The 27,005-nt window shown below is 40.9% G+C and overlaps 1 protein-coding gene across 1 annotated transcript; it reads left to right on the forward strand.

The window, feature by feature from the left end:
- The first annotated feature begins 1,889 nt into the window (after positions 1 to 1,889).
- On the forward strand, positions 1,890 to 9,626 carry NPY5R (neuropeptide Y receptor Y5). The gene is made up of 2 exons (XM_024218931.1): positions 1,890 to 2,108; positions 8,175 to 9,626. Exon 2 carries the CDS (start codon positions 8,184 to 8,186, stop codon positions 9,519 to 9,521), a length of 1,338 nt encoding a protein of 445 aa, XP_024074699.1. The 5' UTR covers positions 1,890 to 2,108; positions 8,175 to 8,183; the 3' UTR covers positions 9,522 to 9,626.
- Positions 9,627 to 27,005: the final 17,379 nt, after the last annotated feature.

A 27,005-nucleotide genomic window follows, 5' to 3' on the forward strand; every position in this document is an offset into this window, starting at 1 on the left:
TCAAGATTCCCCAATAAACTGAATTAGGCCTGATCCTGTTCTGACAAGGGGGAATGGCAAAAACTCCTATCAACATCAATAGGAACTTGATCCAGCCTTTATATTATTTCTAGGTAAGGATGTTCTTGTTTGGAAGATATTTATTCAATACTCTCCCTTTTATTGTGGTATTCTCCAAGTCACAATATTTCAACTTCGGACCTATTTACTAATTAGTGTACAGCACAGATCTGCCATTTTTATACCTCCTATTATATCATGTTTTTAAATAGCTGCATGCATCCATTCCCTCTCTCTGCTATGCATGCAAATGTGACGATAAAACCTAAGAGGGCGGCTCAAAATGTTTTGTTGGCGTCTGACCTATTTCAAATTCGCTTAGTCTCTCTCATGATTATAGAGCTCCTGCTGAAATACACCTACAGTAGTTGTGATCTGTGTGTAAACTGGAATACCAAATTGCAGAGTTCATAAAGATCTATCAGTAAAATGGGAAGACCTTACAAATATCACTCTGGAAATTATAGGAAGAAGGCAAACAGCCCTGATCACTCCATGGGAAGCAACATCCAAGTAAGACAAAGTTCAAGCACTTTCCATAAGGAATAGAGCTGGAGCTGGTTAGTATGTGCACAATTGCATACAAAACCTGAGTTACCTGGAACATTGAAAAGGTAGATGTCCAGTTTAACCTCGTGGATTGATTTGTCATTTTGATTTTTGCCCATCCGAATTAAAAGGGAGTTTGTATGTTTACTAATACCTACTAAATCCGACCGAAATTAAATCACTTGTTATCTTTAAAAATATTGTATCACTTTTTAAGCCCTCTGCAATGCGGGCCTTGCCCCTTCCCACACTTTCACACACATAGGAACGTAGAAACGGGCAGGATAGCCAATGTTTCAAGAATGCACCCCCCCCCCCCAGTCCCTGGTGGTTCACCTGGAGATGGATTCAGGGGGGTCTAGTAGCACTGCTTCTTTTCTCTCCATCCTAATCCTCCCATCACCCATTCTTACCCCCAACGCCCACGCTTCTGTCAGACAAAGACACAGTCTTCAGCTCAGAAACCCTCTTCGAGGCGGCGTTTCGTACATGTAAAATGCTTCATTGCTCTTTGCTCTTTCTCCAGGATTCCAGCAGCGATAAACTGCCTGCTAGGAAAGCAGCTCAGAGGACTTTGGGATAGCATGGCTCATGGCTATTAATTATTCTCCATTAAAAACATCGATAAATCATTGGCTCCTATAGGACTCGCCGATCAGAAATGTGAGGCTACATGAACATTATTCGATAGGGGCGGGGGGGGGGGTTAAATTAACTGGCTGGGTTTAGGGGCATCTGCATGGCTAGGAGTGAACTGGCTCGGGGAGGATGCATAGGCTGCATTGTATTTAGTACCGTTTGTCGGGATTAAAGGGATACCGAATGGTCCCAGAATGACTCGACCTCCGGTAGGTTGTGATCTCAGGTGTAAGTGATGCGGAGTGACTCCCCCGAGCTCAGTGGAGTTACTCCGGATTCAGACAAGATACTGCTGGTCTCTCTGCTGGTTTGGCTTCTTTAAGCGGCGAGCCAGGCTGAGCAGCAAGCCCCCTGGCCACCTTAAGAGGAAATCACTGGGGAGGGGGCCGGGGAAGGCGTGAGCGCGATGGGGCTGAAGTTAGCCGCGTGGCAGCAGTTCGCGCAGTGTGTGGCTGGCACTGGGCAGCGGGCTGGGGAGGCGGCAGCGCTCTGTCCCCACCAGCCCCGGCTCTGGGTCGCCGCCCGCCAGCAGCGTGGAGGAGAGGACCTGGGCCAGGGTCGCTCCAGTCTCCCCGGCACCAGGCGCCCGGGTGCTGGGTCCGCCTATCCCCAGCTCGCCCCTTCTCCAGGCACTAGGCAGCCCTGGGGCAGGAGCAGCCTCCCTTCAGCCGCGCCAGGCGCCCTGGTGCAGGCTCTCCCCGGCAGCGCGGGCCACTAGCGCTCCGGAGCAGGGTCCCGCGCAGCCCTCCACCGCGGACCGACCGCCCCCTGCTGCCAGGCGCCGGGAGAGAGAGGAGCCGGGCCTCGCCCTCCCCGCGGGCGCCGCAGGCAGAGGCTCAGGCGGCCGGTCCCAGCGCCAGGTACAGTACGAAGCCCTCGCCCCGCAGCTGCTGAGCGGGGCGCGGTCAGAGAGTGGGAGGAGAAGCCGCCGCGTGGGCAGCGGCTGCAGGAGGTGCTGGGTCAGGGGCCCGATCCCCTTGGTGATCCCATTGGGTGCGATGGGAGGCGGATCTGGCCCAGCATCTGCAGCTGAGAAGTACCCAGGGGAAGGGGCTGCAAGGGGAGCGCTTGCTTTTTAGCCCCAGGTCTGCAATAACCAAGCCGGTGTCAGCGCCCCGATGGTCGCTCAGAGCACCTGTGCCAGACAGCACGTCTGCCGCCGGGCACTGCCCGACCTGGGCTGCTCGCTTCAGGCTACTCCAAAGACACCCAGGCGGGGCTAGCTCCACACTGAATGAACCCATGTGCAGTTAGGAGCCAGGCTGCTAGAAGGAAATCTCTGTTCCTTATTTATAATCGCTTTAATGGAATATAGTGTACATACTTTTTAGAGCAGATAGTATCCAATTAAGGACTTTTCCAAAGTGTGGCTTGGTAGTGATTCAATATCCCTTGAAATGGAAGTAAATATTATCGAACACCTCCCACGTTGTTGAATTATACTTAATGCAATGCCCTTTAAACAAATATTCTGGCATTCATGTTTTACATTTTGATGAATAATTTACCTCTGACTTGCTTATAGAATATGAGAAATGCCCAACTGTAATGAGCACGTGTTTGCCATCTCTAACTCTGTGATTCTTTGAAATTAATCCTTTTATTTTTAACAATGCTACTTTGGCAATACTCCACTGAGGTTCATTGAGAATCTATGCTTAATGAAATTGGTATTTTGTCTAAGTAACTAATAATATACTTTAGTTGATTGCTGGAGGACAAATATAATATATTGTATTAGTTGGCACAATCCAAAATGCCTCCCTCTAGAAAAATAGAGAAAAGCATGTTACATATCTAAAGTTGTAAGGTCTTCAGTGTTTGTTTGGTTGTTTATCTAGATGTTTGTTACAGTTACTCTATGTGCTCAGTAGCATATACTTTAATAATACGTTAGGCTTGCTTTACTGATCAGTGAGGTACTACCTTACAGTATATCACACTCCTTTGAATTTGTAGGTATAATCCTATTTTTAACGAATAGATTATTTGCCTACTGTGGGAAGCCATATTGTTGTTTTTCCAGAAGAATTTTGTAATATTTATTATCCTTTATCAATAATGGCCACTTTAAGAGAGACAAGTAATCTTTTCATCATTAACATATGATAAAGCACTTGTCTGGAGTTTTGAAGTGCTCTTACTCTTTTTTTCAGAGCTCAAAGGTTCTTAAACTGAAGTTTACTGTTGAATGTACTAATTATAAAATAATTGGAACAGTTGCAGTGGTAACTCTACCTCTATAATCTGTGTTTTGTAAATGCACAGCCTTAACTCTCCTTTGTTGCATATAGGCATTATGACACAGTCTGTAATTACATGACATTTTTTATCCAATATAATATATTTCAGTGTTTCTAGGAACTTAGATAGCCAATGATTAAGTAATTATGGATTATTATAATATCTAGATGCAACAGGGCAGCATTAAAGTTATATGTCCAACTTTTGTATTTCTTAGCTTCTGGGTGCTTAACTATACAGGGTTAACATTGTGTTTGCAGTGTTGTTCCCAGGATATTAGAGAGACAAGGTGGGTAATATCTTTTACTAGACCAACTTCTGTTGGTGAAAGAGACAAGCTTGCAAGCTTACACAGAGTTCTTCCATCCCCCAAAATTATGATTTATGGATTTTTTGCTTTTTGCATTTTAAACCAATCACAGGCCTTAAAGTGGAATAATGAACATAATCCACTTCAGACATGTTAAACCAATATAAAGTTAGATCACTTTATATCTTAAACTGAGCTCAGACTGGACAGTGGTTTAAGCTCTTTGTGCCATTTTAAGGCTTTAGATTAGCTTAAATGGTTAAAAAGACAACAACCCTCCCCCGCAAAACTCTTCCTAAAAACATAACTTGGGGGAGAAACAATTTGACTAAAGTGCTCATCAGAGGAAGATGAAAATTAAGATACATCAGCTGGACATAGGTGAACGTGATTCAGGAAGATGTCATGAAGATCTTCCTGGTTCATGATGCATTTTTCTACTTTAAAGTACATTTATTTACATGCTGAATGGTGACTATAAAGCAAAGTTGATAGGAAACCAATGAGACGCAAGGAGTATGGAACCCCAAGATATTGTTTTTACAGTCACTGTTCAGGTTAGAACCTCACTTTAAATATGATGAAGGGAAACATTTTCAAAATCACCTTAGTGATTTAGGAGCCTAAGTCCCATTTTTAAAAGTGACTGGCACCTAAGTCTTATTGAAAGTCTCACTGGATGTCATTGTCAAGAATAGGGCCAGAGAGGGTAAACAAATCCCAGCAGTAGAAGTTGCTGCTAATACCAAGCAGCAAGAGAGAAGCCTCAGTAAGAGCAAAAGTCCAAATAATATCAGTGGCATGTTATTGTGTGATTGTGGGCTGAAAACCAGCAGTATGGTGGGGAAGCATTTTCAGCTTCATTCAGCTAACAGCACTCAAGATGAAGACACACTGTGTAAGTGTTGTGAGTCAGGGTAGAACCCACAGAAATTGGCAACTGCCTCTTTACTGAATCATCTCTATAACAATCCCCCACCCATTCCTTGCATGACCAGCATGCAGCAAAACAAACAGCTTTTGCAGTCCAAGCTTAGTAAGATACCCACCAGTTCCAATATATGTACTGAATCATTATCTCTGGGAGAGGCAAGAAGTGCTGGTGCATGCAAGTTGACTCTGGGTACATATTTACTACAAGTGCTACAGTGTCAAAGAAAGCTGAAGCATAGAAACTTAGTACAGTGGCAGAAGGGTTTTTTCTGCCCTGTCATAAAACCACCCCCTCAAGAGGTGATAGGTCGATGGAAGAATTCTTCTGTTGACCTAGCTGCATCTACAGTGTGGGTTAGGTTGACCTAACTACCTCACACAGGTTGTGAAATTTTTCACAGCCCTGAGTGATATAGCTAGGTTGATCTAATTTTAAGGTATAGACCAGCCCAAATGTCTCCCTCTTTCCACTCTGTTATTCTACTCTCCCAAAGCTGGCAGTGATACGTCCGTCTTCATCCTTAAGTAGGAGTACCACTGTGATGGGTTGCCCCCCTTTAAGGTGCCACCTGGCGTACTCGGATACCACTGAGCCCACCTGTTCTGCCAGCCTGGGCCCCGTTTACCCTGTCTTGCTTGGCCAGGCTCTTAAGCCTCCTCTAGCACACACAGGCAGGGCCACACCCAGCTGCAGAAAGACACAGACACTGAGATCAGTTTAAGGGACTTGCCCCAGCACTCAGGTGTCCACCTCCTTTGGAGTGCAGACCCAAAGGTATACTGTCTTGCGCCATATAGAAAAATCTGCACAGTGCAAGCTCATAAAAATTCACCCTCTCCATCACTGTGAAAAGAGATATGCACAGTTTCTTGCCCACCCCTAGATATGAATTGCACAAACTGGGTTATGTTATAAACAAGAAATAAGTTTACTGACTCCAAAAAACAGATTTTAAGTGATTATAAGGGATAGCAAACAGAACAAAGCAGATTACTAAGCAAATAAAACAAAACACACAAAGTAAGCTTGATTCACTAAAGAAACAGGTTACAAAATGTAATTTCTCACCCTAAATGTTGGATTAGGCAGGGTGCAGAGTTTCTGTAGCTCAGAGTTCTGGATATTTCTTCTTACAGACTGGACTCCTGTCTCAGTCTGGACTCATCCTTGCCTTTCCCTTCAGGTTAGTTCCTTTGTCCCTTCAGGTTCTTTCAGCAGTCCTTCTTCTTGGATAGGAAATGGAGGAGAGTCTAGATCAACCCTCTTCCCAGCCCTTAAAAAGGATTTACCTAAGGCAGGAATCCTTTGTTTGATCCCCATCCCCCTACAGAGGAAAAGTACCAGCAATATCCAACGGGATATTTTTCATCAGGTGACATTATCACCTGACCTTGTAGTGTTAATGCAGCATCTTCAAAGTTCTATTGTTCTTCTTAAATGGGTCATTCAGGAGGATTGCCTACTGTCTAGTGGGCATTCCCTCCAAGTACAAACACAGTTGTAATTGTTACATAGTCAATATCCCTAACTTTAGATACAGAAATGATACATATACAAATTAGATAATCACATTCCGTAAATCAGAACCTTTCAAATGATATCTTACATAAGCCATCTTGCTTATATCTTAATTATGCCATAGTCATATCATAACCATATTTCTGTGAAGAATATGTGATGTAATGGCACAACCACATCACTTCAATTCTGTTCATGACCTCTCTCAGAAAGAAAAAGGCAACGACAACCCATAAGTGAGAGCAGCAACATTAGTGTTTATAACTAATCCAAATATGCAGACCTTTTGGGGCAAAACTGAATATATTTCCACTGACACAAGAGTACTTAGCTGAAATGAAGGGTATACTGGGTTTGGTTCCATAGTCTATCGATTTTGGAGATAGGTAGGTCTCCCCAACCCCCAGTACATGAGATTTCCTTGTGGTCCACCTTTTCTATAAGAGTGCTGCCTTGTATTTATCAAAGGGTCTGAAGGGGAGATTCCAGACTTCTAAGGCAGGTTTATACCTGGACCAGTACAATTTCAGTGCACACCTAGCTGTCTTTGACGGCCCACTACTGTAGCCACAGCACAAAGCATCAGTGGACATTCCTACTGCTCTGTGCAACAATCAGCCATCTATGGGTACTTAGGTAGATCTTGAACATTTACTGCAACGTCTTGATACAGGCTATGAGCTTACACTGGAATGACATATTGTGCACATTATGCTGATTGGACAGAAGCAGGCTGTACACCTCATGTCCATGGGGCAAGACACAAGGGGAAGCACTAGGCCACCATAAGTGGTTCTTGTGGAAGTCACTAGTCATAGTAAAAGAACCCTTCAAACATGGCATGCTTGATCTTAATGACAGCAAGCATCACTGAGTGGCTCATATACACTAGACTTCAATCTCTCATTTGCTAGAGCAGGCAAGGAAGGATCCAGAGGAGGTTTCTGGGGATGATGCTGTCCCTGTCAGTGCCTTGAGGACATACCTGAAAACTGTGTACAATAATCTATAACAGAACAAACTGCATTGTTGCAATGGTGCTGGAATTTCACTGATCCCATTATAGTAAAAGGGAGATTTGCTAGGATTTGTCTGACTGCTAGTATTAACCCAGAATTCTCTATTTCACCTCTACTGACAAAACTCTGTGTAACTTCAATGGAAGTTTTGAATCAGTGGAATCTGCAGGACTTGGCCCTATCTATTGTTAACATATATTAAATACTATTTTCCAGATTAAGGAGATTAACTTGAGTATGGCAGCTATACAATTCAAAAATTGCCACACTGGGAACTGAATTCTGTGGAACAGTGAGTGGCCATAATGTGACACTTTCCGAAAGATCTTTTTCTGGTGAAATTCCCTATTATGAAAATAGCGAATATAGCTGGAACAAAATATTACGCATTTTTAAGCACTCCAGCGCAGTTTGTCATCATGTAACAGAAATAGATACCCTAATAATATAGTATATGGGTGGTACAATTATTGCACAGAGCCAAATTATGAACTCCTTATTCACAATGGTGAGCAGTTATTCAAATGGCTAGTCCCATTGACTCTAAAGGGACTACTTTGGTAAATAGCTGGTCACTCATGAGTAAAGGGTCCACAATCTGGCCAACAGCAAACTATTGTTAATTGCTTACTTCATCTGCACCACGCTTTAAATTGTAAGCGCAAAATATGAGAATCCAAGGGTTGGGGCCTAGGTAGGCTGCATAACACATGCTAAGAACTGTGGCAATTAATTGGTGAGGGTTTATAATTATGCAGGATTTAGGGCAAAGTATAATGATATTACTGCACTTTTAAATGTAATGAAGCAATAAAGAAAATGGTTGTTTCTCTAAATTCTGATTAACACCAATGTCATCTTTTCTGCAATTGCTAATTAACATCTTTCTGATTCTAAGCAGGACTGTAATATGGATTTAGAACTCAAAGACTATAACACAACGCTTACTAAGGAGAACAGCTCTGCTACTATCAAGAGTTCTAATTTTTCTGCCTGGGAAGACTATAAGAGCAGCGTAGATGACTTACAGTACTTTCTGATTGGCCTGTACACATTTATAAGTCTTGCTGGCTTCATGGGAAATCTACTTATACTGATGGCTCTAATAAAACGCAAGCAGAACACAATAATAAACATTCTCATTGGAAACCTAGCCTTTTCTGACATTTTAGTTGTGCTGTTTTGTTCGCCTTTTACATTAACATCTGTCCTGCTCGATCAGTGGATGTTTGGAGCAATCATGTGCCATGTTATGCCCTTCCTCCAATGTGTCTCAGTTCTGGTTTCAACTTTAATGTTAATCTCTATTGCTGTTGTCAGATACCTCATGATAAAAAATCCCCTTTCTAGTAATTTAACAGCAAAACATGGCTATTTCTTAATAGCAACTATCTGGCTTCTTGGTTGTACAATTTGCTCCCCTCTGCCAGTTTTCCACAAAATTGTAGATCTCCATGAAACCCTTAATTTAGAAACACTGAACAGCGGGCATATGTGTATTGAATCATGGCCATCTGATTCATATAGAATTGCCTTTACTATTTCCTTATTACTCATGCAGTATATATTGCCCTTGGTTTGTTTAACTGTAAGTCATACCAGCGTCTGCAGGAGTGTAAATTCCAGATTGTCAAACAAGGAAAACAAATGTGAAGAAAATGAGATGATAAACCTAACACTTCATCCACCCAAGAGTTGCAGATCTCAGGTGCAACTCTCCAGCAATTCTAGATGGAGCTATACGTTTGTCAGACAACACAGAAAAAGGTATAGCAAAAAGACTGCTAGGGTGCTGCCAGCTATTTTACGGAGTCATCAGGATAATAATTCTGGAGAACTCCCAGAAACCTCTGGTACAGAAAGAAGCCAGCTCTCTTCATCCAGTAAGTTCATACCAGGGGTACCAATCTGCTTTGAGATGAAACCAGAAGAAAATTCAGAGATGCAAGACATGATTACAGTATCCCGATCCATCACTCGAATTAAGACAAGATCTCGGAAGGTTTTCTGCAGACTGACAGTATTGATCTTAGTTTTTGCTGTCAGTTGGATGCCTCTTCACCTTTTCCATGTTGTCACTGATTTTAATGCCAATCTTATTTCTAATAGGCATTTTAAATTAGTATACTGCATATGTCACTTACTGGGTATGATGTCCTGCTGCCTGAATCCCATCTTATATGGGTTCCTTAACAATGGCATAAAAGCTGATTTGATGTCTCTTATTCCATGCTACCAAATATCATGAGTTTAAAAGCTCTACAATAAAATATAAAACAAACAATGTTATGCCTATAAGCATACTGAAGTATAAAATATCTTTTATTCAGTTTTAGGTGTGAATCAGTTGTTAGCAATGATTAGCAGCTTTAGGTGTGAATGGTTAGTTCTAGGTCTGAATGGTTTGTATATGCCTCTTATGTACAGCAGAAATATACAGATACATTGTAATATTAGTCTTTTGTTTATCTGTTGTATGGAGGAAATCATGTGTAGTGTACAAAACCATATTATCATTTTAATAGTTCAATCAAATGTTTCAACTGTACCTTGCAAATATCTGAACTCTAAATTCACAATTCATGTACAAAATGAGTCCAATCATCTCAGTATCAGTTACCATGAGGCTATAATTTGCAAATTATTATTATTGCTAAATAATGTTTAAAATGAATCAGACTATTTTGACCACTTTTTAAAATAAATTTTTTTGTTGCTTGATGTGATTAGAACAAATTTATATTTTTTTATCTTGATACATCCAGTCCAGCCAATATCTCTCTATCACATTTGCCAGACATCAACAGATCTTTTGCTGCTTCTTTAAAGACTGTCTTCTTCACTTGGATGACTATGTGGATAATCACTATATTCCAGATTGTTCTCATACTTCTGGATTTAATTAGCATCATCTACCCCTTTTTTCTGGTAATTTTACTGTGTCCTATCATGTCATATGATTTTCAACTTGACCTGAACATAGATAGAATGCCTCTGTCCTTATTTTCATGACTTTCCTCCAAGAACAGTATGTTTTGAGTCAGAATGAACTCTATCTACTGATCCCTGGGAGAGCAAGTGACAAGAAATAAGAAGAAATAGAAAGATAAACATTTTTTCCTCATGAAAGCAAATGATTATCCATTTTTCTTTACAGATAGTCTGTTGTTTTGGAGAGTTGTGGTACCTTTCAGATACAAATATTGGTTGAGTCTGCATCCAAGCAGCAGACACTAGGGCCCTGGTTCAGCCAGATGGTGGAGTCAGTGGGACTACTCATGTGCTTAAAGAGAAGAATGTACTTAAGTATCTTACTGACTCTAGAGCTAGATTTTAAGAGCCCACTGTGGCTCTTTGTTATCCCCAGTATCTCTGTGAACAAGTCAGTACCTGCATCTGTTTTAAGTACAAGTGGCCAGGTTCTGCCACTCCTTACACTGAGAAATACACTACTCCACAATTAACTCCATTGGAATGAATTAAACTGCATTTGGAGTAAGGTATGACTCAAAGTGAGCAAGGGTGGCAGAATCTGGCTCAATGTATTTCTTTTACTAAGAAGTACACTACGCTCCCCACTCCCCTATCTACTTTATTGCTTTTTACTCCTCACCCCTCCATTTTCCCTCTCCCCTTACCCACTTCCCTCTCTCTTCATGTTTATTAAATAAAAACTCCAAAACAAAACCAAAAATTACAGTCACGGCCGGGACAAATCACAGACACAAAAATAAACCATTCAACCTTCCTCACTCCAGACTCTTTGTCCTAAGAACTAAAAGGTCACTTTGAGCTCATAGGCTGCCCACATCCAATGACAATTGCCATTTTGTTGAACTCATCTGTTTTCTCCTCAGCCATTGCTCACAATTGAATGACTGCATAAATAGTGTGAGCTACAGTATCAGGTAAGTCATTCTGTGCCTGCAAACGGGCTCTGCCAAGGTAGTATAAAACTACTGCATTAGTAACTGTCAGAGGCTCAAAGAAAATACATGGCAAATGTCTGTCCTTCCTTATTGAGGTATGTGCCAAATCTTCTGGTGTCTGAAAAAATCCAAAAGTCAATTGTCCATAAGTCTCTCTTATACTCCAACATTTGCTTTATCTTCCCAATTTAAATAGCAAGTGTCTTCCCCAAAGAAATCTGACCCCCTCCCATGCTATATTTTTATAAAATAAATAAACTAAATATATATCATTCCTTGCTTCTGGCTGCTTTAACTCAGCACAGGGGAACTGGCTTTGCAGAGAGGCTGCAGCAACAGATGGGGGTACAAAGGTGAGCTTTAAGCCACTTTTGTACACACAACCTTAACCTGCATTCCACGCAGGTCAGCTTCACCCTAGGAGTTGCCCATTAATTCCTTTCTCTTTAGCCCATTTTCTCCTCCAGTTCACATTTTCAATCTGGTGGCATTTAAAGGGCATTCTTTGGTGAACAGGGAGAACAAAAGCAAAACTAAACACAGATAATTTTACATGTAATGGTAGGTATACTATTAGAAGTATACTTTGGCACTGTATCATCATTGATGTGTTTTTTTAAGTTTGCAGCATACAGAGAAGTCAGATAACATAAATAATCTTGCTGGAAGATTGCAACATAACACTACTTTATTTCTTAGAATTCCGAATGATAACGCACAAGAACCCAAAATCAGAGAGAGAAAAAGCAGGCTGCTCCCTAAGGGTGTCTCCCCACTGCAGCTGGGAGATGGGATTACAGCACGTGTAGAGATACTCAAACTAGCTTTGCTCTGGCTATATCAAAGCTAGCTTGAGTAACACTACCAGTGAAGCTGCAGCAGCATGGACAGCTGCACAAGCTAGCTGCACTCATCCAGATCAAGCAGCTGCTACCCATGTTGCCATGGCTTCAGTGCTATCGTTAGTCAAGCTCGCTTTGATCAAAGCTAGCTTGGGAATGTCTACACGTGCTACAATCACACCTCCCCATTGAAGTGTAGACAGACCTTAAAGCAGAGACACAGAACACACCCTACCTGGCTTTAAGCTGGCTCTTTCCAGAACTGACTCTGCTTACATGCTTTGCTACAGAGCCCCTAGTCTGCTTGCAGGACCTGGAACCCCCTTTGCGCGCACACACACACACACACACACAAACACACACACACATTGTTAAAGTACTAGCTTACAATTCTGATACAGTCCTGAGTATATGTTTAATACTCAAAAGTAGGGCTATCAATTAATCACAGTTAACTCAAGCGATTAATGCAAAACAAATTAACTAGATTAAAAAAATTAGTCATGTTTAATCACAGTTTTAATCACACTGTTAAGCTACAGAATACCAATTTAAATTTACTATATATGTTTTTTGATGTTTTTCTACATTTGCAAATATATTGATTTCAATTAAAACACAGAATACAAAGTGTACAGTACTTCAAATATTTGCACTAAAAAGATAAACAAAAGAATTACTATTTTTCAATTCAGCTCATACAAGTACTGTAGTGCACTCTCTTTATTGTAAAAGTGGAACTTACAAATGTAGAATTATTATTTTTTACATAGCTGCACTCAAAAACAAAACAATGTAAAACTTTAGAGCCTACAGATCCAGTCAGTCCTACTTCTTGTTCAACCAATTGCTAAGACAAACAAGTTAGTTTACATTTACGGGAGATAATGCTCCCCATTTCTTATTTACATCACCTGAAAGCGAGAACAGGCATTTGCATGGCACTGTTGTAGCTGAAGTTGCAAGATATTTACCTGCCAGATATGCTAAATGTTTGTATGTCCCTTTATACTTCAACCACCATTCCAGAGGATATGCTTCCATGCTGATGATGCTCATTAAAAAAATGCATTAATTAAATTTGTGACTGAACTACTTGGCGGAGAATTGTATATCTCCTGCTCCGTGATTTTACCCGCATTCTGCCACATATTTTGTGTTATGGCAGTCTCAGATGACAGTATATGTTGTTTGATTTAAGAACACTTTCACTGCAGATTTCACAAAATGCAAAGAAGGTACCAACATGAGATTTCTAAAAACAGCTACAGCACTTGACCCCAGGTTTAAGAATCTGAAGTGCCTTCCAAAATCTGAGAGCGACAGGGTGTGGAATATGCTGTCAGATGTCTTAAGAAAGCAACTGTCTGATGCAGAAACTACAGAACCCAAACCACCAAAAAAGAAAATCAACCTTCTGTTAATGGCATCTGACTCAGATGATGAAAATGAATGTGCGGTGGTCTGCACTGCTTTGGATTGTTATCTAGCAGAACCCGTCATCAGCGATTAATCACAACTATTTTTTTTAATCTTGTGATTAATCCTGATTAACTTTTAATCATTTGTCAGCCCTACTCAAAAGTAACAATTGACCTCACTAATAACAAAATAAATAATAATAAATAAGAATTAATAATTAATAATAATATGTAATAATACTTCACATTTCTTTAGAACCTTCCATCACAGGATCTCTAAGCATTTAACACAGATGAATTAAGTTCTTCACAGGGGTATTGAGATTAAGTATTATTCTCATTTTATAGACGAGTCATCAAGCAAAACCCTAAGAAAGAGGGTAAGTTTTGAACCTATATATTCTACGTGGACTGTCTTTTGTGTAGGAAAGCCATCAGCTCGTATGCATCAAGGCCGAAGTCCCATCTATACAATTCATAGCTCAAATAACAGGCAATACATTGAGTATCTCTGTGGGACAACCAGAGGACAGGACTCCTCCCTCACAGAACATGGAGCAGTTGTACAGTTTCTCTGCTGTTACTACTGCAACTCTGAGACTACAGTGAGCCCTGCAGCCTTAGCATGTGCACGTTGTGGGAAAAAAGAGGACGATGGGAGTATCTGTGTGGCAGCAACTTCTCCAGTCCTTTGCACCCCCACATTTCCTGTGTACTGATATGCAGGTGGGTGGGGACACAGTCTATGGGGGATGAATCCCCCTCTCTGATCCTCACAAATCCCACTCCCACAGTCTCCCCTAAACAAGGAAAGCACATTGGTTCCACTGTCAGGGGAGCAGATAAAGCTGTGGAGGAAGGACCATTTTGTCTCCAAGAGACTGAGGCCAAAATTTCAAATTTGGATGCTGAAACTGAAGCACTTAAATCCTTATTTATTCACCTAAATAAGTGGCCTGCTTTTCAGATGCATTGAGCAACCTATAGTTGAGTGGGAGCTGGCAGTGAAAAGCCCTTGAGGCACCCACCTTTGAAAAGCTGGCATAAGTGACTCACTCAAGGTCATATGGAGCATCTGTGCAGATCTAGGAATAGAACTCAAGTGTCTGTCTTTCCAGGAACAGAACAGAATACCATCCTTCCTCACAGCATGCATTCCATTTTCATGATAGATTACAATTTATATAATATTAAATGCACAAGAAAAAAACTTTGTCCTGGCAAATCTTTGTCAAAAGCCCTTAAGCTTTTCAGTAAACCTGTGTCTAAACAACCCCTATAAAACCAGAGAGCTTTATCCTGTCTCCTGGTTTCAATTTCCTATTTGTAAAGAGTCCTCTTGTTAATTTTAACATATTTCAGGAAACTATTTCCCATATACAGCACTCCTTCCATTATCTTTGTATTTTTCCAGTAGTCTCGCTCATAAACTTTTCAAACTAAGAGGCAAAATCTTTCTTTTTATTGTGTTTCTTGGCTGGAGATATTTGCAGGCAAAAGCAGTCCTTCTTTATAATACTTCAAACAATTGTCAGCCTACTGTTATTGCAATATTTCTGACATCTTCTCTCTCCAGACTATCTTTTGATAAGAAGTCTATTGCATAGCAGTTAGTCGTGTCTTTCCTTCAATATTCAACAATTTTCCCAAAGTTGGGTTACACAATAGCACATAATTTTTCATGTCTGATGGTGATATCATTTATTAGTTTATTTGTGACAGCTGATTATTATATTTTGTAGATTTTATTTTTTTCTAAAAAGCTCTTTATTGTGCCATCTTTGTATATTGTATAGGCATCTCTGTTGGTGATGCTGGATCAATATGTTTAAAAATATATCAACCAACTTTCATGTGAGAAAAACTTTGAAAAACACAGAGATAAATCCCCAGCCAGTACAAACTGGTATAGCTCCATTGAAGTTATGGGAAGTATATCCGTTTATACCAGCTGAGGATCTGGACTATTTTTAATCTAATTAAAAATGTAATACTTATCTTATTAATTGTATCTCTGAATCTAGAGCTACCTAACAGGATGAATTTTAGAACAAAAAAGCAGATACATGGTTGGAACTTGAAGCATTTCCTATCCCTTTCTCCATGCTGAATATTTCCTTTCACTCTTTCTGGTAGTATGTTGGTTTGGTTTGGTTTGGTTTGGTTTGTGTTGTTTTTTTGAGGAAAACAGCTATTTTCATAATTAGAATCATTTCCAACTCCTGCTCTTAGGGGAAGCACAGCTACCGTATAAGACATACACAAGCACTGGAAGCCTTCCAGATTCTAAATATAAAGAGCTTCCTTCCTATTCTGAAGTGAGATGATTCCCTTCAGATTCAGCTGCATAAAGCTGATTTTGGCTTTACGTGTCTATCCAGTCCCCTGCATCTTTCCATGGATGGAGTCAATTAATCTGTTCCCCATCCTACACCCCATTTTGACTGTTGTATATTGTAATGATGAAATCAGGGGATTCACTGAATGTAGTCAGTGCTGGATCATCTAGCATAGTAGGGAAATTGTTCTTTTTTCTATCTATCTATGGTACCTATATGGCACCCATCACATAGTATCTGAGCATCTCCAAAATATTTTAAACCTCATTCCCTTTCTTTCTTCCCAGTCTTCTTAAAAGACTTGATTCATTTATAGGGGTTGTTTAGAATTAGTTTGTGTGTATGTGTGTGAGTGTGCGTGTGAGAGAGAGAGAGAGAGAGAGAGACTGGGTGTGTTGTGCATCAGCGTGTGTGGAGAATTTACTGAGGGAAAGTTAGGTCAAACAAATGAGTTTTGCATTTATCTCTGAAAGTGGTGAGATCTGTGGTCAGGTTTATTTCATGTAGAAGTGAGCTCCATAGTCTAGGTCCAGCTTCTCTGAATGTTCTGTGTGAGGATGTGATAGGGCAGTGTCACAGGGTCTGCACAGGTTACTGCCCTCTCACCCCTGTGCTCTGTGCTTGGGCTGGTCAAAGAAAGGGTCCCAACACCTCCTTCAGGTGGTTCACCCGTATCTTTTTATTTACAGTGCTTAATACAGAGACCCAATTCACACAACACCAATCCCCACTCTAACCCTTCTCTGGGTCTACCGGCCCCTGAGGCTTTCTGCAGCCATTAGAGACAGCTACAGTCCCTCTGTCTTCCCCCCTGGCTCGCCTTTCACCTCCTCAGTGAGCCTTCCCCTGGGCTTATATCTCCTCCCAGCCCCCAGCACAGCTGGCTCCACTCAACTCAGCTGATTCCTCTGAGCCTGCCCTCGTTAGAGCCTGTAGTTGAGTGTCTGGGCCCCTGCACGTGGCCGTTCTACTGGGAAGCCAGGGAGGAGCTACCCCTTTGGCAGGGCATCCAAGGGGTTTATATCTCAGCCCTGCCACAGGCAGTCTGCCCCCTTGAAGGTAGTAGTGCCTAGCAGTCAGATCACTCTGGTCATGTGGCATGGTCCTTTATGATTTTGGGAGGTTTTGATGTATGCAAAAGACTTCGGAAATAAGAGGTATTGGTGGAGAGGAAGCAGGAATAAACGGTATTTGGGAGAACATCAGTTACTGTTTTTTAAGGGCCCAGGACCAGGAACCTTACAGAGTGGGTGAGGCACGATTCCCTTTTCAGCCAACCAACTGGGAATGATCTGGGAGAAGAGAGCTGTATATATTCTGTCTCATCCTCAGAGGGACATCTTCAGGAGAAAGATGTCTGCTGAGCCTGAGAGCAACTAGAGAAAACCATCTGAGGGAGAAGCTAGCTGAAACCCACAGCTGGTCTGAGGTAACTAGCACAGCCCCACAAGGGAGGAGAAGGTTGACTAAAATCCCCTCAAACCCAATAAGGAGGGTGGGAAAGAACCTGATGGGAGAGTCTATGGGCTGGGAAGGCCTTGACTAAAACAGCCCCGGCCCCAAGAGGGAGGCTTGTTCAGACCCCTGAAGCTAAAGGGGAGCTCTTTCAAGGGAGCTGTTCATACCAGCGCTATGTCTGGGGGAGACACTCTCCCACTGACATAGTTTCCGCCTCTTACGGAGATGGAGTAATTAAGCGGATGGGAGACTGCTATCCCATCTGCATAGAATATCTTCACCACATGCGCTATACCGGTGCAGCTGCATTAGTACAGCTGTACCCATGTAGCGCTTCTAGTGTAGACTTGCCCATAGGTGGTTAGATGATAGCCAATCTCTTCCCCTTCCCTTAGTCCTGCCTTGAGTGCAGGGGACTGGACTAGAAGACCTCTTGAGGTCCCTTCCAGTCGTACGATTCTACATTTCCAGTCCAAGTCAAGATGACACAGTTTGTTGCATTTAAATTTCAAATGAAAATTTTAGATGAAAACAGCTTATCATGATTAAACACACTTAACACAAGATATATTCATGTGTGATCTTTTGGACAGTGAGGTTGTTTATTCTAGGACAGTTTTGGCTATTTGAGGAACTATTCAACAAGCAGTGTTCTCAAATAAATTCTGTGGGTTCTATCCACAAACTCCTACACTCACCACCAGGCATCTGCTAGAGTTAAAATAAAAGCAAGTGTAAGAATGCTGAGGTAGAGGCATCCGTCTACTAATAAAAATTTGAAAAACAAAACTGAAAATATAAAACTGAAAATAATATTACTTATGCAGGTGGTTGTCATGACTCTTATGGCTTCATTTGGCTTCAGGAAGATGGTTTGTGGTTGGAAAGGTTAGCCAGTGGCTTTCTCAGCTCAGCTGAATAACATTTTCTGACAGACTGGCTAGAGGTTGCTTGCTTGCAGCTGTCAAATGTAAGTGTTGCACACCACTTGTCTTCAGCCCAGTTGGGAGCATGGATGAAGCGTAAGCCTTTTTGCAGAGCATAGCTGTCACAAGAGGCTGTGGTCCTCGAGGGAGAGCCAGTGTAGCTAGGGTCAGTCCTATGGAAAGCTCTGAATGTTAGAACAGAGATCTAGAACTGGATTCTGTATTCATCAGGGACCCAATACTGTGGAAAACTTGTGTTGCTAAGCAGATGGGCTGTTCATTTAAAAAAAAAACAGTTTGATCTTTTTAAGGGCATGTGGCTTTATTCCCACATATGAGAAGTTCTGATAAAGCTTGGCTGCCAGCTCTGTAACAGCCAAGGAAGAGGAAATAGAGCCCATCAGACTGAAGATGCTTTTTGGTTCACATAGCAACTGGTGGGGCCAGCGGTAGGGAAGGAGAAGCAGCAACCCCATCATAACAGCAATAGAAGAGTGGGGCACGTTATATTACCAACTAGAGATAAACAGCACCAAACTACCCCTTCAGCAATGTGGAGGGGTCAGTGGGAAGAGCCCTCCCTCAGCTCTCATCCAGGTGCATGTGACAATGTGTACAGTTCTCTGGCACCCCCTGGAGGGGACATCTAAGTCGGCCTGCAACCTCATGGTCCATTGACTTGAATGGGAGCTGAGTTAAGCCTATGCACTTCTAAAAATCCCACCCACTATTTTTCCATTACATTATGAATACACGTATGAATATATAGGCACAGCATATAGAATATGGCCCCATATTGGTTTAAGTCAATGGGAGTCTTGCAGTTGACTCTGATGGGACCAAGATGTTATGAGTTGACTTCAGTGAGAGCACAGTTAAACCAACACTAAGCCCTCTTAAAAATCCCACCCATAATGTACAAAATGTTCTGGTGGTTTGAGTTTATGCTGGAAGTTAGGAATTCCCAAATTCTAATCCTACTTTAGACGCTAATTCCCTTTGTAGATATGGACAAGCCTCTTACCCTTCGACTCATTTCCCCACATCTATAAAGCAAGAACTCATATTCCATTACCGCACAGGGGTATTGTAAGAATTTAGATAATGTTTGTAAAGCACGTTGAACATGAATGTTATATGAAAATCAGTCTTTGTCCATATGAATTCTTTGCCATTCCACACTTCCTATCTATTTCAGAATCTAAAAGGCAGGGCATGTCAAAGCGTGCACTGCACAATCATTTGAAAACTCTTAAGACAGTTTAAAATGTTAACCACTGTGATCCAACAGTGCGATATCTTTAGCATGAATATGTTTAATTGACTTGAAGCTGCCTTAGCACTGATGTTAGCTAGAGCTGTCAAGGTCTGTTGATATTCAGTAAGAGCAAATATTATTTCTCTGTGCACTATTTAAGCATGAAAACACAAAACTTGAGAAGGTGCTGAGTCTAGGAACATCTTCATAAACATATATCACCTTCATTTGAAAGCATACAAAAGTGCTTTCAAAAACCCAATTCAAAGCATTTGAATTGTTCAGTTATGCAGAGACTCCCCTCATTCAATAAACAAGCTTTGAGTGAGGAACTATGCAGAAGGCTGGAATAGCAGCACAGATCCTTGTATGCCCTTGTTAGCATTTGCAGCCACTGGATTAGTGTAACCATGGAGCAGCTGATAGCCATGCTACTTTCTCTCCACAGCTTACCTGTCTCTGTGGAGCTCACAGGGAGCTTTGCTCTGTGGCAAGTAAGAAATGTTTAGTTCTCCTGCATTATTCTCTACAAGCCATCTCCTCTATGCAGCAGAACCATCTATGGCACTGGCTCTTTCCAGGGCCTCAAATGTTAGTGGGTGAGTCATCTATTGAACTATGGGCTCAGTCCACTCTCTTGCAAGGTGTTATATGTCCTCAAGACTCATTAGCTTTAATGGAATTTGCTGGGGCTCAGCACCCCACAAATGGACCTCTGCATGTTACAGGTTTGGTCCCTATATGCAGGGCCGGCTCCAGGCACCAGGCAACCAAGCTGGTGCTTGGGGCGGCACCTGCAGGGGGGCGGCACGGCGCTCCGGCCGCCGGGGAGAGCGGGGCCACAGCCGGGCTCGCCACCCTCCCCCCGGCGTTCTGGCCGCCCTCCCCCCCCGCGCCCTCCCCCTGGCCGCCGGGGGGAGAGCCGAGCCCCAGCCGGGGCTTGCCGCCCTGCCCCCGGCGCTCTGGCCGCCGGGGGGAGAGCGGAGCAAAAAAGCCAGAGCCGGCCCTGCCTATATGAATAGTTCTCAGTGTAATGTTAGAGATGATTGAGTCTACTAAATCAATATATATTGAACCTTGTTTGTGCATGAAGTTTGATCAGAAGGGGCTTATTGTCTCCCCAGTGCATTATGGGTGAAATTAACAAGTGTGCAGAGGGCCAGAAAAAGGCTTAAGTGCCACTTATTCCTTCAAAATAGAGCTTCAGTGGGATACAGGTTTTGTGTTGGCTCTTCAGCACTGGGTTAAACGTCTCCCAGATTAGTAAGCAAGTAAATCCCCATTAGTATTAGTGAGAATCAGTAGGAAAGTAGATTCCTAAATCTTAATTCTATCTCTGAAGAAGACATATAATAAAAGTTCTGCTCACTTGTTAAAATTGTCATGGTGTCTTTAAGAACAAGTCTAGAGATGTTCACTCTGATATTTTGACCAATTTCTAATTTAGATAGTTACATTATACCTTTTTAGGACCTGAGCCTGCAACCACTTAGTTTGTGGAACTCCTACTGAAGTCAGTGGGAATTGTATGAATGAAATGGCTGCAGGATCAGGCTCTTTAATTATCAGCATCTTAAAATGTAAGCTTCTATGTTATCACTTTCCTTAAATTTCAATATTCTTACATTTGCACACCTCTAAGTTACCTCTTTAAACCCTGCCTCCTAATGTTCATCTTACCTGGTGACCACAAGTCTTCCATACCTTTTCCCTAGTGTCTCAAACACATGTACTACTCTCTTCCTTTCCTGAAAGGGAACCATCTAATTTGGGTGAATATTGCCACCTTGAATTCATATAAAGATATTTTCTCAAAGCTAAACTAGGAGGTCTGACAGAATCAATAAAGATGTTTTTGATCATGCTGTAATACTAAAAATACATTACTTTTAACACTGAGAAAAATAGTTTATTGATAATGTACTTTCCTTTAGCACTTAACATAGGGTTTCCAGATCTACTATACTAGTGACTATGGACTCTTTTTGAAATATACTTTGGCAATGTACCATCATTGCCAAATAATTTCACTATAAAGTGGAACCTTGTTCATCACACTGACTGGACAGTCTATTACAAACTACTATATGTTAGAAAATAACAGCTAAGGACTTGTCTAAATGGGACATCCAGGAAAGTTAATCCAAATTGACTGGAAGTGTGAATTTGAAGTGGATTAGTTAACCTGCATTAAATTCCTGTGTGGACATACTAATTCAGAATTAAAGTGGCCTTAATTTGGCCAAAGTGAATTAAACTAAACCAAATTAAGGCCACTAGCTCTGAATGAGGGTGTCCACACAAAAAGTTATCACAGTTTAAGTAAATTCATATGGTTAAGGTACTATGATCACTACAGCAGCACAGCTGCAGCTTTGCCGCTGTAGTGTAGATACTACAGTGACGGAAGGGGTGTACCCCCTCAAGAAGTGGTAGCTTAGGTTGATAGGGAAATTTTTCTATCAGCCTAGCTTCATCTATATTGAGGGCTACGTTGACCTAACTACATCACACAGGGTGTGAATTTTTTTTTTGCATCTCTGAGTGATGTAGCTAGGTCAGGCTAAGTTTTAGATGTTTGCCATGTTGTTGTAGCATGTGTTGGTTTCGGGTTATAAGAGAGACAAGGTAAGTGAGGCAGGTGGAAGGTATAAGCTTTCAAGCTACAGAGCACCTCAAAAGTTTGTACCTTCCACCAACAGAAGGTGGTCCAATAAAAGATATTGTCTCATATACTTTGTGTCTCAAATTTTAGGTGTAGACCAAGGACCTAGATAATTTGGATTAATTTTCCTTGAGGTGCCTGTGTAGGCTAAAGTAAAGGAGCACAATCAAAAAGTCCAGGCTACTGCATATAACAATGTTTTATGACCATTTACTTTACAACTAGTTTGTTTTCAAGCTATTTACAATACATCAAATTTACTAATACATTAAAGTATGTTTTGTAAAAATAGTCTGATCACAGCAGCTGCTATTGAATCTTTCCTAAAGGTTCAGAGTTTGTTTTCATTTTAAATCTAAATTGAGATTTAGCCACCTTCTGTCCTCAGAACTCTCTCACTGGTCACATTAAAATACCCTTGCACAGAATGTCTTCTAAAGGTTCAGCAAGGCTGTTATATAGGCATCTTTTGTCACACCGTTAATCTTGGCAAACAGGGAATACTGGCACAGAAAGCAGTAGTTGGCCAGAGCTCTTATTAGAAAATTGGATTGACCTTTTTAAGGGTAGAACACTTAAATATCATATTATGGTTATGAACACAGTGTATGTATATAGACTAGACCAATTTGATTTGTTAATGCTTGCTCTTAAAGAGAAAATATTGTGATATGGATATTGAAACTAACTTCAGTTAATATGTTCTGAGCAAAGATGGATGAAAAATGAATAACTTACCTCACATCCATTTTCATTCACATTCTTGAAAGGTCTCTATTGGTGACTTGGGTTAGAAATCCTCCTTGAGGTGGATACCAGTAATTCACTTGAATGGTCCCTTAGAATATGTGCTAACAACTTATGCTAAAATATCTGTTCAATCTTGTATTTAACTGTGACACGTGGGGTACCTTTTCCAGACCTGAGGAAGAGCTCTGTGTTACTTGAAAGCTTGTCTCTCTTGCCAACAGAAGTTGGTCCAATAAAATATATTATCTTATCCACCTGGTCTCTCTAATATAGCACTTTGGCATTTAGGACTCATATAGAGCCCAATTTTGAATCCACTGGATTTAATGGGAGTTTTGTCATTGACTTCAATGGGAGTAGGATCAGGGACATATTAGTTCAGACACATTTTCAGTGTGAAAAATCAGTCTTAGGTTTACTACTATTTTCATGAGCAGCAGAACTTATGGCAGCTGTTTCTAACCCAGTTTACTTCAGCTTTACCAGTGGAATGACCTGGTTCAAAGGATTGGCAAATACAGCAGTTTATCGTTTCTCCCTTTCTGCAGAATCAGCAAGAACTAGAGACTTCTGAAGAGAGGGCAATTGCAAGTCTCATTCTGACTAGAACACGCACACAAACATCCAACAATTAATTACAATTCTTGGTTTCAATTATAAGTCAGCATCTGTTTTAAAACGGGAGATAAAATCTGTGCTTAATAAAACAGACTGGTAGTAAGCAACCTGAGTGATTATGTGCCATGTATACCAATACAGTGGGGACAAGATTCTGATAACTTTTAGTTAGTATCCCCTAACTCCATAAGCAGTTCCATTGGCTCCAAGTGGACTACTGGTGGAGTAGGGTACTATTCAGCATCAATAAGGGTTTTGGAATCTGGCCTCTGGGAGCAGAGTGTGGAAGTCAGGATATAAGCTCAGTCTGAACTCTGACTTTTCTTGTGTGAATTTATACTGATAGCCACATTTTTGTTGTGATATAATATCCTGTAAATACAACTTGTCTTCAATAAATTTGAAGAAGTGCAAGTTGTTCCAGTGAAACTCATCTTGTTTATTTTATGTAACCACTGGGACTCATTACTTAATACAGGCAGAACACTTATGCACTTGAATATGTGATCATCACCAATATACATCTCTGTGGGATAGCTGTCTCAAGCCTTGTTCATCTGAATTAAGACAGTAGAGTCTTAGAGCGCTTGAGAAAATACAAACCTCAGAATCCTTACTGACAGGCACAGTTGCATTTCTGAAGAGAACTCTATTTTCAACAGATCAGAGCTACTCAGATTGTATTGCAATGTGCTCTACATGGGGCTACCCCATAAGACCAGAGACTGAAGTTGGTGCAGAATGCAATGGATTGTTCCCTGAGCTGGGATTGTCTGCTGGGAACACATGAAGCCAGTGTTCCAGGATCTGTACTAGGCACGCATAGTCTCTGGGTGGAGTTAAGGTGTTGGTCATGACCTATAAAACCCTAACTATGCTGGAAGTAGCCTACGTGGCTGAGGAATTGCCTCTCTCCCTGTGTCATAATGCCACAGCTGCAGTCATCAGGGACACTGGAGCTGGATCCTCCTCACTATAAAAGAGAGGAAGTACCTGGCAGGGTGTTCTCTGTGAGGACTCCAAGACTGCGGAGCTTGCTCCCCCCTTTCCCACCCCTTGGTCTGAAATAGCCTGAATGGTGTCCTTCTCCGCACATGGCAGAAGATGTCCATTTGAGAGGTATTGTTGAGAAGGCGGGCGTCTGCCTCTCACAACAAGGAAGGGGTAGAAAGAGTGTGTGTCTGTCTGGCTGAGTGCCAGTTGGAATGATTACTTTAATGTTGGGATTTTATTGAATTGATGTGTTAGGGCCTCTAGAGCCTTGGTGAGGCACCTTTGTTCATTATTTTAAATTGAAATAATAGATAATCTAAGAGTATAGGAGGCAATGCAAGGCTTTAACCCTCACTTATGAAAGTCATGACATTAATGTACAGAGAAGAAAACAACTAGCTACATAAAGTTCACAGGACAGAAACAAAGTCTGTCTCTTTGATGTACATATAGTACGTGACCCTATGCCCATTGATTCTGATAGGGCCTTTAGACGTTACTATTATTAATCATTTATATCACTGTTACACAAGAAAAGAAAGTGAATGATTAAATAAATGAATCTACCCAAAGAATAGTAATGGCAATGCTATGATAGTTAAATACCACTTGTCCTATTAAATGAAAACCAGGGAACTTTTTAGCAGTAGTTCAATAAGTCTACTTAGGTGAAATGTTATTTTTATTGTGCCTTTAGATAGGTGTTTACAGAGGACACAGCTATACTTCTAATTCCACAATAGTGAAATAGAAGAAAAAACTAGTCAAAGGCTTAAGTCTAAGGAATACTTTATACATTAAAAATCTCTCTTCCTTGCCCATATCACTATTACTACAGCAAAAGAAGTCAGTAAGTTGCTGTCTTTTTCTTCCCCATGCAAAAACTTAATAGCTTATTCCCTACTACAAATCATCTGCAGTATTACTGCGCTAAGGAAGAACTAACAAGCAGAGATATAAAATTCCATCACAAACATAGAATCATACATTTTACTGTGTGAATTTGATTTACTGTTATTTAAATCTAACTGCAAAACCAGCAAACTGTTTTCTACAGTAATTAGGTAAAGATTTTATTGCATGTACCATTAGGAGGTTTTGTGGGAAAGTTACCAGGCAGGGTGCTTATGGCATGGATAGGCCCTCTGTATTTGTATTCTGATTATACATTTGTTCATATCATAATGGATTATCCCATTTTTCCAGATATTGGGAATCAACTCTATAACGATGTTTAGAACATGCATAAAGTTCATGATCCCCTTTAGAGTTTTCCTTAGGGAATAAGTGATTGAAAGCCAAATGAGGAAAAGAGGACTAGTGCAACTACCTCTATAAAAAAGATCTTGATGAATATGGGGTATTCTGGCAATACAAAGCACTGGAGCGTTATTCTTTGTGTGGTGTGGTTTTGCACAGAGCTGATTGTTCTAACATCACAAAGTCAAAAGTCTTATATGTGGAGAAATTAATAGGAACATTCTTATTCTTCTCACACTTTTGTTGAAGCATTGAAAGTAAATCAGTCTCAAATTTTACATTTATGGAGATCTTGACATGAAATTGGAAACACTGTTTGAACTTTGCAGTTCTTTTCAATTTTTTACATTAATTTTGGTCTTCTTCTTAGCGTATGCGCAATGTGCCTCAGGTGGCACGAGATCAGGATTCATCGCCAGATTTGGTCTGCTGGCTGGATCATTAGCTTCCTCAGCTTGGGCCGGGTACTGATGGGGAGATTTCTTCAGACTCCATATTTCTATAGAATTAGTAGAAGAATTTAGTCACCCTCTGCTGGTGGATTCAATACCTCTCATTTTCAGCTACTGCCTGCTGACTAGAAACTTTGTTACAAAGTCCTGCTCTATATTAGAAAATGGGTGGTGTTTAAAGCCTGTGAAGTTAGTATTTTTATTACTCCCCATAGTGTAATTAGAAATTTGTTATTTCTTAACATTCTTGTGAAATAAAAAGCAACCTAATCAGTGAGAACAACATGTGTACCTTGAAAATCTGTCGTTAGAGTCTTCCCTGGGTCTCCTTTGCCAAAAATTTGGCATACTCGGCCACTTCTCTTTTTTTCTTGATTTGGGATTATTGTTTCTTCAAAACACTGACTTTGCACTTGCGTTTCAGAATTCAAGGAGTCACTAAGTATCTACTGATATCAGAGGGAGTAGGTGTTCAGCCATTCTGGAAAATCAGGCAATAAATGTTTTGGTCCCAAGTAGATCTGGCAAAATATTACAACATGCTTCCTAAGAATATTCATTTGAATTCTTAAGTGAATTCACTTCAACTCTATTTGAGCCCAATAACAGGGATGGTCTTTCCCCTGTAAGGGCAGTAGGGGTCAGCAACCCCCATAATACTCAGTGAGTTTTAGTAGCACCACATGCTCATAGGAAGTGATATTTAAGCTCACTTGCTTAAATATTTATGAAAGGAAGTTTTAAAAATTGATTTTCTGCTGCAAATGCTCAAAAATACTGGATGAGTTATTCATCCACATAAGGAAAAGAAACAAGTTCAG

Source organism: Terrapene carolina, unplaced genomic scaffold (assembly GCF_002925995.2).
Source record: "Terrapene carolina triunguis isolate 2854851 unplaced genomic scaffold, T_m_triunguis-2.0 Scaffold66, whole genome shotgun sequence".
Classification (NCBI taxonomy): Eukaryota; Metazoa; Chordata; order Testudines; family Emydidae; genus Terrapene; species Terrapene triunguis.